Consider the following 18,306-nt stretch of genomic DNA (forward strand, 5'->3'; position numbering starts at 1 on the left):
CCTCCTGATTTTCAAAGCAGTTGATTTCTGGTTAAACCTTTTAGCTGTTTGATAGGTCACTTGTAGACAAGCACAGCGTCTGTGAGTGGCTTGTGACAGTTTTATATTTGGGGCTATGGAGGGGGTTTAACCAGGGAGACTCTAATAGCTGGAAAAAATAGCTGAAGGGATCTTGCCTAGGGCATTGGTTTTAGTTTAGTAACTTTCTAATTACATTTGAGTACATTACATAAAATATATGAATATTAAATTATTGATCAGATATTTAGGTTTGCAGGTTAATACCCTGAGTAGCTACCCTGCATATTAACTCTCTTTTTATTTCCAGGACCTGCTCCACCTCTCAGAGTATGACCTCTTGGAGCTTGGAGTGCACAATCACCTCCACCGTCTGCACCTTCTCACTTCTCTGCGCCTTCTTCTTGAGCGAGAAAGGAGGAGAGGTATTCAAATACACCCCCACACACATACCCACCTAACATTATCTTTCCTTATCTCTTCTATCAGCTTGTTGATTCTGGCTCCGTTTTGGAGTCCCCAAGTTTTCAACTCTCTGTCTGACTCCCTGTGTACCCAGAGAGTAGACGCAAGGACAGAGATGGATAGCATTAGTGTCATGTAAAGACATGCTGAAGCCTGGGGGGTCTGCTTCTGCTGCTGCTGGTGGTGGGGATTGTGTGGTGGAGAACTCGTCGTCTCACATGCTAAAGCGCACACACACAAATCTGATCACTTCCAAAGCTGTCAGTAAGTGAGGAGCAGAGTGCTGAGTCCAGCAGCCCTGCTGAGTTTAATCACTTCTAGAAGTGCATGTGTGTATAGGTTTATGTGTGTGTGCGTGACAGACTGCTTTGTTTCCTCAGTTTCCCATGCATTATACTGTGAAATCTAACTGTTGTCCTGGTGACCAAGTCATGCATGACTTCAGTTTATGCCAAGTGAAGAAATTATTTTAGTGAATCTGGTAAAGCTTCTGTGTAACAAAGATTTGACAAATGTAATGTTTTTAAGAGTGTCTTAAATGCGAATCACATTTGTTGTATTTGCATTGGCAATGTAGGTAATTTGTAACCAAAACAATGCATCACATTTGCCTCAATGACTGCTGTGTACACAAATTCTGTTGGCTGAACTACTGGAGCAGTGGCTGTAAAAACAGTGTCTCCTCCTATCTCATAGTTAACCCAGCAATTTGCTAGCCCATCTGGAATGGAGTGTCTTTAAAAACAAAAACAGACCTCAAGCTATGGTGGATATAAATCTTCACTTCACTCACAGCACCATTAAACAGACCTTACTGAAGTTAAGTTCAAAGTTAAGTTATGTACAAATTTATTTCCAGCGATTTCCTCTATATGAGTGTTAGGAGGTGATCAAATGTTTGAAATCACAGAAAGAAGTAAAATGGAAAAAAGTAAAATGGTAAAAAAAACATTTAAAATGCTGTATAACAAACACATGAGAGATGTAGATGAATATTCCTCCTATGGAGACTAATTTATTAAAAGTGATTTTCCATCATTAGTATCCTGTATTTCCTATTTTATAAAAAAATCACAATCATTAATATTATGACTATCCTGATGTATATTCTCAAATATATATATAGTTGACATGTTGCTGTAAGTGTAAAGTGTAGAGGTTGACCTGCTGATGGTGATGGAAAGTCAGGAGATCATCAGGTTACTGCCATTCAACCATGAATGTCTCCACTAAGAAAAGAGATGCCACGCCTCCGCCACTACCTTTTTATTGACAGGTAATCTGTGAGCGACAAGTGAGGAACGAACAGCAAATATGTAGAAGAAAAATGTTATCCCTTTAAATACATGCATTTTCACATTCCTGAGGTCACTATGTGACCCCAGTCTAGCAACAATCTCCAGGTTGAGGACCGTTGCTGAGGTGAAACAGCCTGTAGTTTAAATCACTCAGTCACCAACTACTGTGGTATTATCTGTCTGCCTGGCAGCCTGCCACCCCTATCATTACCACAAAGGCCAGATTTGTTTTGCTAATGGTTTACTACACACATACACACATGCACACACACCCAACATCTCTAAAATTGCCAACTCAACATTTGAGCCAGATCAGAGCATTCCAGTGAGAGCACCTTCAGAAAACACATGCATACTCACACACTGCATCCAGGAACATATTAATTTCATCATATTACTTTTTGTTGGCTACAGTATATGTTTACGTGGCTAGAATAGGAATCTGTGTGTGTGTGCGTGCGCCAGGTACTTTCCTTATTGGCAGAAATTGAAATGCAGCAGACGAGTAAAAATGCTACAATTAGAACAATTAGAGGGTGAAATAGGAGACATCAGTAAAACCCACACCTGTATACTCATATTTCACATATTTGAGGCATTTCAGTTTGAGGTTGTGTTGTGTCATAGTCGTTGCTATGGTGCAGAGTTTTCTTTGAGGATACTTATTATGTTTAAAAGAGAAATTACAACCTAAGTGTATTTTTGTTTTGTAATTTTAATTTGAAAGTCCAGAGCAGTCCAATGTTGCAGTGCAGGTCACAGTGTAAACTGAGCTACACATGATCACACAGATTAAATCAGTAAGAAGTTTTAGTGTTTAGCTGTTTCAGTGTATCAAATCTAGTTTTATTCATTAACTGCAGTCATCTAAAAGCAGTAAAACATGTTCCACTCACAGTCCGTGTTTTGGATCATACAGCATACATTTTAAAAGTGATCCACAGTTACATACACATGTGGCAAAAGTGATTTTATTTAATCAACCACCTCACTCAGGAACAAAGGAGAGTTTGAGTGTGTTTGCTTTTCTACACACAGAGTATAGAAAATGCATAAGTGTTATGCCATAAATACATATTTGTTCAAAATTCCCGAACTCCATCAAAACTGCCTGTTTGCTTTTTACCAAATAGAGACCCATGATTCCAAAGACAGCCCTGATTGATGTGGTGACAAGAAATGCACTCTGCTATTTTGTAAAATCAACACCTGAGTCACACCTTTTAAACCCAATGACGGTAACTATGAGTGATTCACTACATGACCATTGGTGACAAAATGACCAAAAAGCGATAATTACACCTGTGTAACTGTGTTTTTGTAGCACTGTACAAGAAATACAGGGGTTGTTGGGTTTTCTGTATAATTCTGTATACAGTTATATGTTGTAAGGTCAAGAACCTTAAACAGGAAGGTAGTTGGTAATGTAAATACCAGAACGCACATAGGCATCACACTGCAATGCTAAGCCATGCTAAACATGGACTGGCACAGGTTTGACATTGTTTGTATGAGTGAGTAAGTGAGAGCAAGAGCAGGTGCTCATGATGACAGTTTAGCTTGTTTGTGTCTTACACTGCCATGGTGGCAGAATTCTTGTGGTGTCAGTAGTCAGTAGTAGTTTGTTTGTGGCCCAGAGGTGGATCTTCTTTTACATTTACAACTACAAGCTTAAAGCCAGTTGAGATTGTAAATTTGAACCTCCTAGTATTGTTGTTTTCTATTCTACTGGCTGATTTATTATTTTAGCCAAACATAAGTGCTCTCTAGGTCCAGTAGTTGTTAGGCGTTACAGGTCTGTTTCTACAATCTCTGGGGCCAACACTGACCACATTCTTCACAAGCCGAGAGTTTTTAGGCTGAAATATCGGTTTGTTATGAAAAGATCTTAAGAGATATACGTTTGTTCTGGGATCTACATCAGTGTCTTGGAAATAAAAAATTTATTATATCAATACCAAAACATTCATTACAATTTACAACTTAAAGGTGGAAGCTGTATTTTTTCCATAGAAAGAAAAAAAAATGAAGACATTGTGAACTAAAAGTTCTGCAGATACTGTAAAATGAGGGCCAAAATCAAATTAGCTCAAATAGAATTTCACATTTTTTCCTTCACTATGCTCAACAACTGAGGCAACTCTGTGCAGATGGATCACAATTCATGTCATATTTGGAACAGCATCCAAAAAACATAGTAGGGCATTCTTTTGTTAGGTTTGTGGAGAGTTTACCTCCTCTTGTGTGTGGAGAAGTGTTTTAGTCCACGGACCTTTACATATTACATAATTTATGTTACTTTTTACCAAGGAGTACAAACTGAACCAGGATAATCTTCTGCAGAGGTGAAAAACTCATCAGCATGACCTAGAGTTAATACTAAGTGTACTGTAAACATCTTCCTGTTTCTGTCTGTGTGTGTCAGTAACACCAACTGTGTCATCAACATTCTGCTGTTATCGCTTGTATTTCAAAACAGGGAAGATCAGGTTTTTGGAATTGGACAGGAACATCCAAAAAATGTAAACACATAAAGAAAAAGTGAAGCTGGGTCACACAGAACAGTTTTCACATTAGTCAATGTCTGAGCTAGACCAATCACCTGTGTGACTGTCAACATCATCTATAAAGATGACTTGTGAGCAGTGTGAGTGAAACGCTTTTGTGTTGCTGAACAAACCCGACTCATCCTAAAAAAAAGGCCTTGAAGCGACTTTCATTCAGGAGAAACTCTTGGACCAGTCCTTGTAGGTTCTCTGTGACCCCTGTCTTTGTGAGGGTTTCACGCAGATCACACAGATCTCCATTTCTCTGTGTCCAATGTATTTTAGAAGTCAAATGTCAGAGCTCTTGTCAAATAAATGAAAATATAAATGATTAGTAATAAACTTACTAAGATCACTACTTTACCACTGGTTTAGGCTGCTACATGTTGCATCCTTTATATTATGAAGAAGCTATGATGAGGTTAGTAACATCAAGTGTTAATGTTGGTGTTTCACCAGTAACGAGTCAGAAGAATCAGCAGATTTTCTATGTGAACCTATTCAGACCAGTAATTTGCCTTTTTATTGTAAGACCCCTAGGCTGCAACCAGAGGAATGAGGAGTGGCTTTAACATTGAACTGTTTACACTTCACACTTTTCTGATCAGAAACACACTTGTACAGGGTGGAGGGAGTTGGAGACGATGAGTGCATGGAATGAAGAGGAGAAAAAGTGGAGAGAGGAGGAGGACAGGATAAAATTGGGAAGCTAATGTTCGATACGAAGCTGATGTCTTCTATGAGAGTCAGGAATACCAGAAAACAAAATGAAAAAAGGGGAAAAAATATAAATCGGTCAAACCCAATTTATTCAGGTGTCAGTTCTGACAGAATGTGAAGCCGAACCTATATATTTAGTAGTTTGAGAAACACTAGCAGCCTCAAATGGATTAGTGGTCAGTGTTTGAAGTGGGTGACTCACCAAAGTTTTGTGCAAACACGTTTTGCTTTCTTGGTACCAATGTGACGAAGGAGGGCTTGGCCTGAGGAGTCACTTACTGAAAGCACAGGTAATGGCTGTAAGGGTGTGTATATATATATTTATTTATTATTTATATGGTCTTTACATTTTTCTGAAGTAGCAGATTAATCCTTGTATGTTTCCTGTGAAATACAAAGGTTTGGCATTCCACAAACTACTTGATAAGATTTTTCATCACAAGGACACATCAATCAAAGATTATTCTTGTCTGGCCCCTCAAACGACCCAGTGTTTTGGTGGGGGGGGGGACTCAGGTGATTCAGGAGTTGATTATAGATTACACTCCTGACTCGCTGCATAGCTTCCTGGAAATACCACCCTCATACACACAAAGGTGCCAAGAATTCTGACATGCCTGTGTGAAATAGTGGTGAGATTTACAATGATAGGGTTAGCTACCGTGAATAGGCTGAAAATCTATGATCTAAAATCTGTATGTATTTATCAATTAGATCACTTTTGCCCAGTGGCCTAGAATTCTTATGTTATGTAGATATAATTAACCTTATATCTAATGGCTTGTTAAAAGTATTAGTAACTAGTTTTATCACTGTGGGCCATCTACATGTAACTCTCCCCACTGATCATGTCCTTTAGCTATGAGCACATCAGCTAAAGTGGGACATGTTGAGACATTTTGAGACATTTTAGAAGTTGTGGAGTGAATACTGCTGCATACTGTATTTACCAGGAAATCAAAAAAATTTAAATATGCATTAACTCTCTAAATGACAAACATACCATGTCTCCTGGGATATATATAATCTCCTGGATATCATATATTTCCTCTACTCTTGCTCTACTCTTGTCATAAGTGAGGAGTACACCACATCATCCATGTTTCTGAAACCTTTTAATTTAGTTTGTTTGTGTCTTGTTTGTAATTATTGTTGTGTTTTATGTGATGCAAAAAAAAAATTATTCCAGTCCACCACCAGTTTACAAAGAATCAGGTCTATGTTTCTAATGCCTGACAATTAACGCTGCACATCAGGACTAAAAACAAGCCGTGAAGCTCAATAAACACCTTCTTAATAACCTATTGTTGGGAAATTTAGTTCAGGGAACAGATATAAAGTCATTTCCTGAATAATTGTGAAATGGAAGAAGTTTGGAACGCCAAGGACTTTCCCTAAAGCTAATTGTCTGCCCAAATGTTTAAGGAAACCTGCGCCAGAGTGCACACAACTTGAGACTAGGGTGATGGTTCATCTTTCAGTACACCAGTGTCCAGAGACACAGCCAAGACAACACTGAAGTGGCCTGGGGACAAGTCCCTGACTGTCCTCCAGTAACTCAGCCAAAGCCCAGATTTAAACCTCAGAATGTCTGTGGAGAGACCTGAGGATCACAGTTCCCAAATGCTTCCCTCTGCTCCAACAGAGCCTGAGTGGATTTGCTATCATTGGATAAATTGCCCAGATCTATTTGTGAAAAGCTTCAGATACTTATTGGTTACATCAGATGGAAATGCTGTCAAAGCACTGAATTAAGGAACTGGTACTTGCATAATTTTGTTGATCACTCTGGTTTATGATGATGTATTGCTCACGACAGTAGTTAGTGATTTGTGCCGGTAAGTCAGGAAACGGGAGCGGCCAGATTACTCCAAACATTGTTTAAAAAACCCCTGATGTTCAGCTATAACCTGGTCCACTTATTTGGAAATGAAACCAAAAGCAAGCACACCTGACCTGACCTGTCTGCATTTATCATCCCTTGTATTGCAAAACTGAGTTGACACAGGCAATTGCAGCTACAAGTCAAGCAAGTAAAGACAGCAAGTAAAACCTCTGAATATAGTGTTCAGATATTGTTGTTGCCAAAATTAAGTCTTTAAAAGTTATTCACTAATTTAACGTCTAGAACCACAATCCTTGTTCCACAAGGACATTTCTGTCCCTCATGCACTTCGGTAGGTTTCTCGCTCTTAACAAATTCTGTGTACCTACATGTAAGTGGCAGCATTTGCTTGTACTCGTGTGTCCAATGCGGGCCATCTGATCATCTTGACTTTCATAGCGGCAGGATGGGCTCGTTGTATTGTCTGAAAGGAAATGCATGCACGCAGAAACACACACGCACACATGCACGTGTCTGGGTGTTATCAACTCTAGACAATACAGATGAACAGGAGGACAAAGACAGGAGAGAGTGTTGTCCTCAGGGCCAGTCAGCACACAAACGCACACAAAAACACATTCAACATGACCTCATACCTGATGGAATGACACCAGTTGAACTCTTTGCATGTTACATTTGCTTCATGAGATTAAATTGTTGTTACCAGCAGTTCTTTTATATTTAACGACATGTTGTAAGAATACTTCAAGCTGATTCTATACTCTTAACACTTAGCTGATTTATGTTACAGCCTTCACTGAATAAAGTAGTTAAACTTTGTGTCTTGAGTGTGCCTCAGTTTGGTCACATTTTAGTTTATCCTCTCTCTGCAAATAGCAACATTAGGTCACATCTAAATCTTTCCTAAGCACCAAACCAGTTGGTGATGTTGGTGTAAGAGGTCCCAAACAAAAAGACTTGAAGCATGAAATATGAGGCTATGCGTGGAACACAGAGTAGAGGAGGGCAGAAGGGAGTTTTCTTCAGGAGTTAGGGGGGATGAGAGACAACTGGGCTGAAAAAGAAAGAAAACCCCTCCCAAACAGTGTGGAGCAGGAGGAGGGGCTGAGTGCTTGCAAATCACTCCCCAGAGAGAGAGAGAGAAAGAGGAGGGCAGGGCTTGTGATTGTGCAGCGCTACTTGTTGTTGCCTGCCCGAAGGAGCGTGAGTTTATAGTTTTGCAGCCGGTCAGTTAGTCAGTCATTCAAACAAACTATGAAAGGGCATCATTTTGATAGAAGTAGACAAAATAAAAGATAGATACAAGGTTGTGAAAAGGAGAAGAGGTCACTCTTACAGGTAGGAATAAAAAGTGAATGTGTTTATGTGATTGTGCACTTACATACAGGTGTGTGTGGGAATGTGTGTATGTAGTTATATTGGACAGAGGTGGGACTGTTATCTTAATGCTGATTTCTTATGTTGGATTCCAAACTACATGGTAAAATTAGAAAATGTTCTTTTCAATCACTGCACTGCTCTGCATTCTCCTACTTTCTCAGCTGTTCTCTCCGTCTTGGTTGAACTGTTTACTGTTTGCAGTGAGTTAGATTTACTCAGGGACTTTTGAGCAATAAGTTGCCATCCCAAGGCGCTGGGTGTAACTGTGGTTACTGGGATTGGTGTTGCTAACTGTGGAAACACCAGCAGGAAATAATTACATGAAATATGACAGATAAGACCACATTTTTTTCTGGGGTAACTGTTTTTTGCGTAGGTTTACTCACTGTACAACTTTATTTTGTAAGTACGAATGTGATTCAACACATTTATTGTCAAATTATCAGGAATTTATTTGTATAGAAGAATGCGGTGGATTTAATTGATTATCTGATTTAAAACGGCTGTAAAATGTGATATGATTGACTTTATAATAACATGATTTGCTATAAAGTAATACAACTTACAATAAACAACAATAAAACACAAAATTTAAGTCTCATATTAAAATGGGATTCACTCAGTTGCTTAGGATCAGTTTGACAGGTTGAATGACTGCTGCTCAGACTGAAACTTTGACCTTTCAGTTATGAGTGCACATCTTTAAACAGCAAGCCACCCACGAGATCCTGACAGACATGCACATCTGTGTGTGTGTGTGTGTGTGTGTGTGTGTTGATGATGTGTGTGTTGTTAAGACAAATGTTAGTCAGTGTGATGGCTGGACCATGGAGTGGAGTTGAACTGAGCCAGTGAGATTCATCCTTTAGTTAACGCTGAACTGTCGTCGTTATATTTCTCGTTAAGTTCAGCTTTAATTGTGCAATGGTTTTGTGTTTATAGTGTCAGTGGTGTGTGTCTGAGAGAGAGAAAGTGGTGTTGTGTTGCTTGTCCCACTGGGATGAGGTGGTTGGTTTTCCAGATTCTTATCAACACTATGTGACGTGCTGGACTTGACAAAGGCTGACAGACTTTTACTTTAATGAACCACTGGTGTTTAACTTGAGCGTCACAAGCTTATGGAACTTTAAACTATAATGATTATTGTACTTTTCACTCTGATACCTTCCCTAACAACTGCTTATTACCTGGATCAGGTGTGTTCAGCCATTCAGAAGCTGTAGGTGCATGGAAATAAAGTTCAAATCTCTAAATAGGCCTTTCCTATTATTAAGGAATGTTGGATGACGTTCAAATGCCTCTACACTAGATGTAAATCTGGACAGGTTAGCTTAGCTTAACGTTAAACTTCTAATCATGGGAAACAGCTGGCTTCATTTGAAATCTGAAAACTCTTCTCCATGTCTAAAGTGCACATGTTGTTTGTTTAATTACTGCAACATCAGAAATGTCAAAACTGCAAGTTATGCTTTTACAGGGAGTTAGATGGTGCAACGATTATGAGGCAGGCCAGCTGTTTTTCTCCCTTGTCCAGTTTTTATGCTATGCTAAGACAAGCTTCATACACATGAAGTGTAGTTCCTATTACTTTAAAGATATTCTATTGTATTACCTGCATAATGCAGTGTTACAGGACATCATTGACCATCAGATGGAAAACAGGAAGTGAGACATTTTCAGTGATGTTACCAGTTTGGTTGAAAAGTTTTTAATTGAGACAGAAAGTTATATATATGTTATATATATATAACAATTACTTTTTATCGAAAAACTTTTCTTTGTATCGTAGTACATAGTAGTGTTATTGTGTTTACTGAAGTTAAAAATACTTCTTTCACTGCAGACTGACTCAGCTGATGTTTCCTCTGTGTGTCTGACTGGCTCACTGAATGGTGATCAGTGGCCACAAAGAAAAGACATTTTCCCCCACACAGTCCGTCTGTGCACGTTTCACCACAGACAGAATTATCACATGCATTCACATGCACTGATGATAGGTTGGGTATGTGTGTATGAAGGATAGAGACAGAGGGATTCAGAAGTATTAAATGGCAGCTACTGCTGTGGGATTTAATAACAGCCTCATTAATATGTTAGACGCACACACACACACACACACACACACACACACACACACACACACTGGTGGGCCCACACACTGAAGAGCGCAGTAGGACACCTCTCTCTCTGTGTCTCTCACTCTCGAACAAAGGCTGGCTCTAAACAGCAGTCATGTGACAGTTGTTCCCATTGTTCACTTCTGGCCAGGGGTGGTTTTGCTAATGTACTGTGTGTTTGCGTGTGTTTGTGTGTGTTTTTGTGCACACTACAGCAGGAAGACACTTTAAGCCAACTAGAGGAAACCCCTCATTCCTAAGCACGCTGATGATTGTGTTTGTCCTCCCCATTGTATGTATGTGTAATGAGAGAGCAACGGTGCAGCATGTTCATAATAAATCATTATTATATAGTGCCGTTTTAATGTTGTGTTTTACTAGATAAACCACTGGATTTATAAGATTCCTTCAGTCAAACATAAATTCCCAAACACATACACTGAACCTCAGCAGTGAATTAAATGGAAGTTGTTGAGATGCTTGGTGGTCCTGCTTTCAAAACCACAAATTCAGTGGCTTAACGACAAACCTTTTTAATTTGTGTTCAGCGTTAGATAGAGCAATAGGGAGAAAACGTACCTTTAACACACTAAAATTTAATGAACCCAATAAAATTTTACAGAAAAGTTATATCCTGTTTGACAGAGTGAAGTCCAGAGAAAGTCAGTGAAAAAGATGAGTGAGAGATGTATTTGTTTTATTGCTAGTTATCCTTTAATTTGATCTGCCTGCTGTGTAAATGTTTATACTGACATTTCCTCTTCCTGTTAATCTGCTTTTGTTTCCCATCCAAGGCCTGTGTGTGTGTTTGTGTGTGTGTGTGTGTTTTTTTCTGTGTGTGCTGGTGTTCTAAACCCAAGGCCTTCACTAGCATTTGTGACAAAACAAACCAAATGTTTTGTCTTTTGTACCATGGTCAAGGAAAATACTGGCTAATTGGGTTGCCAGGGGTCAAAAGAGTTGTAAAGTACAAAAAGATGTTTTGTTAAGCTTGAACTTCCTTTAATGGCACATTTTATTTCTTACTCAACTGATGAGTGGTAATGGTACAATATTTGAAATTTCTCTGTACGGGCCACAGTTTGAAAATGTTTAAGGCGTTTGTTAGTTTACTATTCATCGCACTACACGATTAGCCCCAAATTCATTCTGCAGTGTCACAACTACCCCAAAGATTCAAAGTGAGTCATTAAGAGCTATCTTCATCTACAAGAACAAGGAATCTTCCAACAGATGGTATAACCCCCACAGAGCCCTCAACATCATGGAGGGAATCTGGGATTACATGTATAGACAAGAGAGGCTGAGAGAGTCAGCAACCTACAGAACTGTGGCAGGTTCTCCAAGAAGCTTAAGCTTACCTACCTTTCTACCCAGTACCCAAAACTATTCATAGTGTACCAACTACATGTGATGGTGTGTTAAAGGGCATAGTTTACCAAATATTTTTTTTCTATATGAAGTTAGTTGATAAATACATAGCATTATTTTCACAGATCCCTCACTCTACTACATTTTCACTGCAAATTGTTGCCCAAAACTGAATGTGCACAAAGTTCCTAAAATGGTTTGGTTATTTATCTTTTTGAAATGTGACTTTTCAGCCTGTAACCCTCAATGTCTGGATAACTGACCTCCATTCAACAGTTCAAATGCCATTTGAAATAACTCAGTATAGAAGCTACCCTAAAAAAATGATGGCATGTGTGTTAACATCCCAACATACATAATGATTGTGTAAGAAAAGCTTGTGCTCATTTGTATTTGTATGTGTGAGATGTGTGTGGAAGTGATCAGTGACTGAACAGATGTAGTGGAGAGAGGATGAAGCAGGGAGATAGAAGAGGAGGAGGAGGAGAATAAATGAGAAGTCCATTATTGTCAGTGGAGAAGGACAAAAGACAGAGAGAAGGTGACAAAGTGAGGAAGCAAAAGAAGAGCTGACATCATGAAGGGCAGACAGAAGGAGGGGGTGGTAGTCTGTGTGGAGGGGGGCACAAGTTTGAAAGGGAAAGATGGATGAGTAGGGATGGAGTCAACAGGAAAGAGGAGTGATTGAAATAAGGCAGAAAACAGAAATAAATAGTGTGGAAGGAGTCGATAATTAGATAAACAGGTTACAGGAGATGGAGTGAGTGACTTCTGATGGCTCTTAGCATGAATAATGTATTTGTAAGATTGCCAAGTATCAATGTGCGTAATTGCAGTGTGTCAGAGTTGGTCCTTTCTCCTCTGCAGGAAGGGTGTGCGTGTGTCTGGCAGATGGTCAGGGCCACACACACAAACATGCACACACACACAGCTGACCATCCCCGAGGGTCTTATAATAGGCCCTCCTCCTCTAGTTGTTCTGCTCCTCAGAGGAATCCATTCTCTGACCCAGCGTGCTTTAGCAGGACGTTTACTGTGTTTGTATGATCTTTACTCATCACACTGTAAAGTATTTGAAGTGACCAGCTGTTCCTCTTCCAAAACCTGTATTTGCATTTTTATTGACATTCATCATCGCAAGCTGGTGACTCAGTGACCCCCTGCTGAAGTTAGGTTGGGATCAATGTAAAACTGGATTCCATGTTTCCTGTGTTTGCTGGGCTTTGTGGCTTGTGAATCTTGTATCAGATCTTTTATTTTGGTTGGTTAATATGTACCCACACAAAGGTCAGAAAGAAAACTAGACACATAGTGTGTTATTAGTTAGCTTGTGTAGTTACTGCTTACTTGCTGATTAAGAGGATGGAACATGACAATGTTGTTTTTATGAAGGTTAGGTGTTTCTTCCTGTTTGCAGGCTTCTTAGTTTAGCTAAACATGCTAATCTTGGAGGATTTGTTTACATTTTCTGTATTTTGCACTTATTTCCCTTTTTTAATTCAAAGTGCAAATTCCTTGACAGTGCCTCTTACTGCACAAGACTTGTTAGAATAGTTACAACAGTTTAATTCAATTAGTGAAAGGTGCATCATGTTGTATTGTGTCTATGTAAAAAACAAATATGGATTGCAGCATTTAGAATACAATAATTCTCACCAGCAGTCACACTGATGGTCTCTGGAAAGATAGATACTACAGGGCCAAACCACAGAGTTTACACTGCAACCTACCTTCTCAGATCATAATCAGGTTTTCAAAAAGAGACGATACAAAGAACAGCATAGTTGTTGACCAAGTCAGAAATAGGGAGAGTCTGTGGAGCATGTCCATCACTGATGGTATTTTAGCTTGTACTGTATGACTAACGGCTGCATGGTGAGTGATTCAGAGCAGATGATAGCGTGCTTCCCAGTCATTGTCATGCACCAGGGAATTTATCAAGAACCTGTCCAGGGTTTTCCATCACTGCCAACATATTCATCGTTCTCATACGGGTTTTATTTATATCTGTCTGGCGTTGTGTGGCATCTTGCTTGTTCTTTACAATTGAGTAGATGCTAGTTTTAAAGATCCTGCTACAAGATAAAGTATTTCAAATATTCCTTAACAGTATGATACTCTTCTTCTCCACTGTCGCCTAGGACTTGCTGCAGTTGGGTTGAAAGGCATGAAAGGTTGTCTCCCTCATGTATAGTGTATTTTATGTTTGTAGACTAGAATATTGTTGGAAATGTTTAGTTTATTATTAATGCCAGTCAATGTCAGATTTGTCAATTAGCAATGACGGAGGAAACGTGGCAACTGCTTGTAAGCTGAAAATCATAAATAAGGTTTCCATAAACAAGGAAATTAACATTTAATGACTAACAGTAGCAGGCAGTGTCTCCAATACATTATAAATTTGGATCTTTGGTTTGTAGGATAAATTTACTTGACTACAGAATGTGTTTGTGGTGTTAAATTGTATAAACTTGAAACAACAGATATATTTGCATACTTTTATGCATTATAAATACAATTTAAATCATCCAATCAGCCATTTAAATGAAGTCATAGTCACATTAGTGAGCTGAAACTATTAGTGTAAAGTGATGTAATGACAAATGTTAGTGTATTCCCTCCAGGCTGTGTTTTTAATGTATGTGAGTGTGTTGGGGAGGGGCACTGACCCTCTTGTGCATATCACATACCAGATCATGTGTCTTTACGGTGCTGTGTTATTGCACCTCACTCCACTGTGACGTGTTACTGTAATTATATAACTGTGTTCCTCAGGTTGCTGTAAGCATGTTAGGTTAAACTCCTGGAGAATTTTCACTGTGAAGTTAATTCATTGTTTGTGAATTAACTTCTGGCTGCACATACTTTAAAGTGCTGGTGATTCAAATCTCTTTCTTTTTTTTTTCTTGTGGTTGTTTTTCCTTCCAGAGTTAAGGATGATGGCAGAGGGGCGCTTTGCGAGTCTGCCCAGGTCTCTCCCTGCACACCACAACCTGATAGGAGGCACTGGTCACCCTGGAGTTCCCTCCAGCCCTCTTGGTGTACCCAGCAGCAGCTGCTGCTCTAAAAGGCTACAGACTTCCCTCGCCTCCTCCATGGACCTCCTCGGCTCCAGACCTGGGTGTGTTAGGAAGTGTTTTAACAGAACAGAATACTGGTTCTGTCTGAAATGATGAAATAAACACACTTGTGTTTTCATTTATGTTTTGTATTTTCTGTAACACAAATTTAGAATACAGTAGTAAAGTCTGTTAGATTAACATACTGGTGATGAATTATTATAACTATATTTGTGTGTATGATCAAACCCCCGATTATAATTTAAACTGAAAGAACAATGCTACACACGATACCTGATACAGTATATTTAAACTTGACATTTAACATACACAAATGCAGAATCTAAATCAAGTGTTAACACAAGTTATAGTATAGTTACGAGTATGAATGTGATATGGTTGATATGTTTTTCTCAAGGTAATTAAGGTTTTAACACAAAGGTTTACGAGAAACACAATCTGGATGGAGAAACACACAAAACCTTAGAGAAAAGTTTTGTTGTGTGCCCCCATCCAGATTTAGTTGAGCTTATTTTAGCACTTTATAACTAAGGTTTGTCTTGTCTTATATCTCTTTTCTCTTCGCCAGTCTTCTTTCAGGGCAGGGAACCAAAGCATCAGAGCTGCCTGCTGCTGCCTACCAGCCAGTCTCCATTCATGGAACTCTTCCTCGACGCAAAAGAGGAGGGAGCAACCTCATCCATGGGAACTACACCTGGGACCCCAGAGCCAATCAAGGAAACATCCATCAGCCCATGACCTCTCCGCTGGTTCAGAATATCATCGACGACTTTCACTGTTACAGGTAAACACATATAGAAATCTTGTAAAGTTTGGTTTCTGAATTTAAATATTTTATCTGCTTATAATTTTGTCTTCATCAGCTGTAATCATTTGGAGTTCAGCCCACGTAGATATGACAGGTGGCTTGTTGGTTAGTAAATAATGTAATGGAATATCTTTGTTTATGTTTTGGAATGTTTTTCATTATTTCAGACATATACTGTACAACAAATTGCTACATTAACTGACAGTATGCAGTATAAACAACAACATATACAGGAATGCAAACAGAATTACATAAAACCTCTCTGACAACCATCCTGTTCCCTGCTTGTAAAAGGAGTGAGCTACACATTTTCAGAACTTCCTTTCCAGCATTTACACAGTGTTAATTTAGACATCAGCCTGTGACCTCTCTGTGGTTCAGCATTGGCACCATTGAACCCCAAGAGTCACCAGGTCAAAGAGTAAAACTGTTCCTACTTGGAGCAAAGAGGCAGAATGAGAGCTGGAGTTAGATGGAGGGGGGGGGGTTGTAAAGAGAGACCTGAGGGGGTGTAGCAGTGAGCTCAACTTCAGAGAGAACACAGACACAAACCTCATCCCTCATCATGTCCTTCCATCTTTCCATCTCTAGTGTAGAGTTACCTCAAACTGTATCTGATGTAGCCAGCTTTGTGTGCATGTGCATGCGTCTGTGTCTGCGTGTAGCCTCCAGCAACGGGGCTGCCTTTGTAGGTCAGGGTGTGGCAGGACACATCACAGGTTACTGTGAACTCTTTGTCTGCCCTCTGTCTTTCTGCCTCCATGCTGGCTACATTTCACATGCTGCTGACATACAGCAGCACAGTTTGTCAGGTCGAATTCAGCTGGTGCAGGTGGCTAAATAATGACTAGCATCATACTGTCACCATGTTTCAGTTTCAGTGAGTTGAAAAATGACACCAAAATGGAGCACCAGAAATAGAGTAATCTTTCTGTAGCTGATTTTTTTTTGGCAGGTTAGTGTGGTTCTTTACCATCAGCTAATGTTAGCCACACATCAAGCTGTCTGGAGATCAAAGAAAAGCACTTGATAATAATCAGATTCAGCTGCTGGTTGGTCTCACAACTACAAAAGATGACGGCAAATATAATTACTCTCAATGTGCTCAAATGTTTTTGTGATACTTTTTGGTGCAGTACAGGAAGCTCTTTATGCAAAAGTCAAACACTGTGCATCAATTTTCAGTTTTGTTTTTGTAATTTCTTGCTTGAGATATAGTACTGGGACTCAAACCTGTGTAGACAACATCTCAGCTCTTTTCAGAATTAGTGCATTTTTTTCCACTGCTTTCATAGAAATGCTCATTCTGATCATCTACACGGTGATGTACCCTGTTGGTGTTGTATCCAGCAATGTTTAAAAATCCAAAGTTTCCTCCCAGCCACATACTTCAGAGTTTTCTATAAAAAGATAAGGAGTGTATCTTTTAAAGTATGTAACCACTGGCCAGTCAATCTTGACTTTCCATTGCTCATGCTGTCAGCCGACCTATGAACCCTGACCTTATGTTGCACTAGTTCCTGATTGGTCAGTTTGTCTTTCTGTTAACCTCTATGGGCAGTTCAGCAGACCACCAGGAGAGGAGGAGAAGAAAGGAGTAGGAAAGGAGTAGGGCAAAGGCAGACATGAGAGGGGGTGGAAAGGATTTAGACAGTGACAGACAGCGACTGTTGACACATGCAACTTTCCTTTCAACAACATTAAGTTGGTATTAACTTTTATTTTATATCAGAATCATTTCTTACAACAATAGTTTTAACAGTTTCTTATCTAAAGAGCAAACCACTGATATATTAATCTACCAAAACTCCAATTTATTGTTAATGATAATATACTACAGGCTGTGATAGAAGGATGTGTTAGTGCAGTAAATAAAAGGAACGTTGTGAGATGGAGATGGAGAGTGTGACCACAAAAAAATGGGGCCACTTCAACCAATCCTGTGTCCAGTTTCAAAAGTTTTAACTGAATAGATCTATGTAGATATGTACATGTTAATTTTTCACTTGGTATGCAGTACAAAATGCTAACACACCTAATCATTTTGTACAAACAGGAAAACACTTGTACTCATTCGTGTGAATCCACTGTGACTTTGGAGAGTCACTGCCAATTAACTTCACAGACATCAAAGTGTTGGGTTTTTTTTTTTCCAGTTCCTGTTTCACAATCTGTAGCACTGAACAGCTCTTTTAGTTTTTATGTGTTGCAAATATTTATAAATTTACTTTTACATTAAAATCAACAGACTCAACTTTACCTAGTAGATGAATTTGGCATTGTTTTTGCATTTGCATACTTACTACCAAATGATTGTTTTATGAAGATCAGTGTAAGACAAATACTTTGCATCTGAAACACAGATTTCTTTCAATAAATATAAACTTGTATTACAGAAAAACACTGACCTCTGTAGGATGCCTGTGGACCCTGCATCTTGCTCTTCAAATGTTACCATTGCTCCCTCTTTCTGTCACCCTCTCTCCTTCTTTCTCTCTTGTTCTCTCTCTATCCCACTCACACAAATATGGTGAAGTCCCCAACTAAAGCCAGTTGTGGTCATGCTGAGTATTGTGTGGTGAAGCGCAGAGAACAACAGTAGCCAGAAAAAGACTGTGGCGAGTGCTGCCTGCTCCTGCCCTCCCTGCTCTTGTTTT

At 39.2% G+C, this 18,306-nt stretch overlaps 1 protein-coding gene across 2 annotated transcripts in view; it reads left to right on the forward strand.

The window, feature by feature from the left end:
- Positions 1–18,306, forward strand: part of bcar3 (BCAR3 adaptor protein, NSP family member) — a 58,026-nt gene that overhangs the window by 12,188 nt on the left and 27,532 nt on the right. The window contains exons 4-6 of one of the 2 annotated variants that reach the window (XM_026346476.1): positions 329–443; positions 14,690–14,882; positions 15,410–15,625. In XM_026346476.1, the coding sequence (XP_026202261.1) occupies positions 329–443; positions 14,690–14,882; positions 15,410–15,625 (524 nt within the window). Of the gene's footprint in view, positions 1–328; positions 444–8,077; positions 8,232–14,689; positions 14,883–15,409; positions 15,626–18,306 lie in introns of those variants that run through there. The other variant, XM_026346477.1, reaches the window with a different exon arrangement.

Source organism: Anabas testudineus, chromosome 4 (genome assembly GCF_900324465.2).
Source record: "Anabas testudineus chromosome 4, fAnaTes1.2, whole genome shotgun sequence".
Classification (NCBI taxonomy): Eukaryota; Metazoa; Chordata; class Actinopteri; order Anabantiformes; family Anabantidae; genus Anabas; species Anabas testudineus.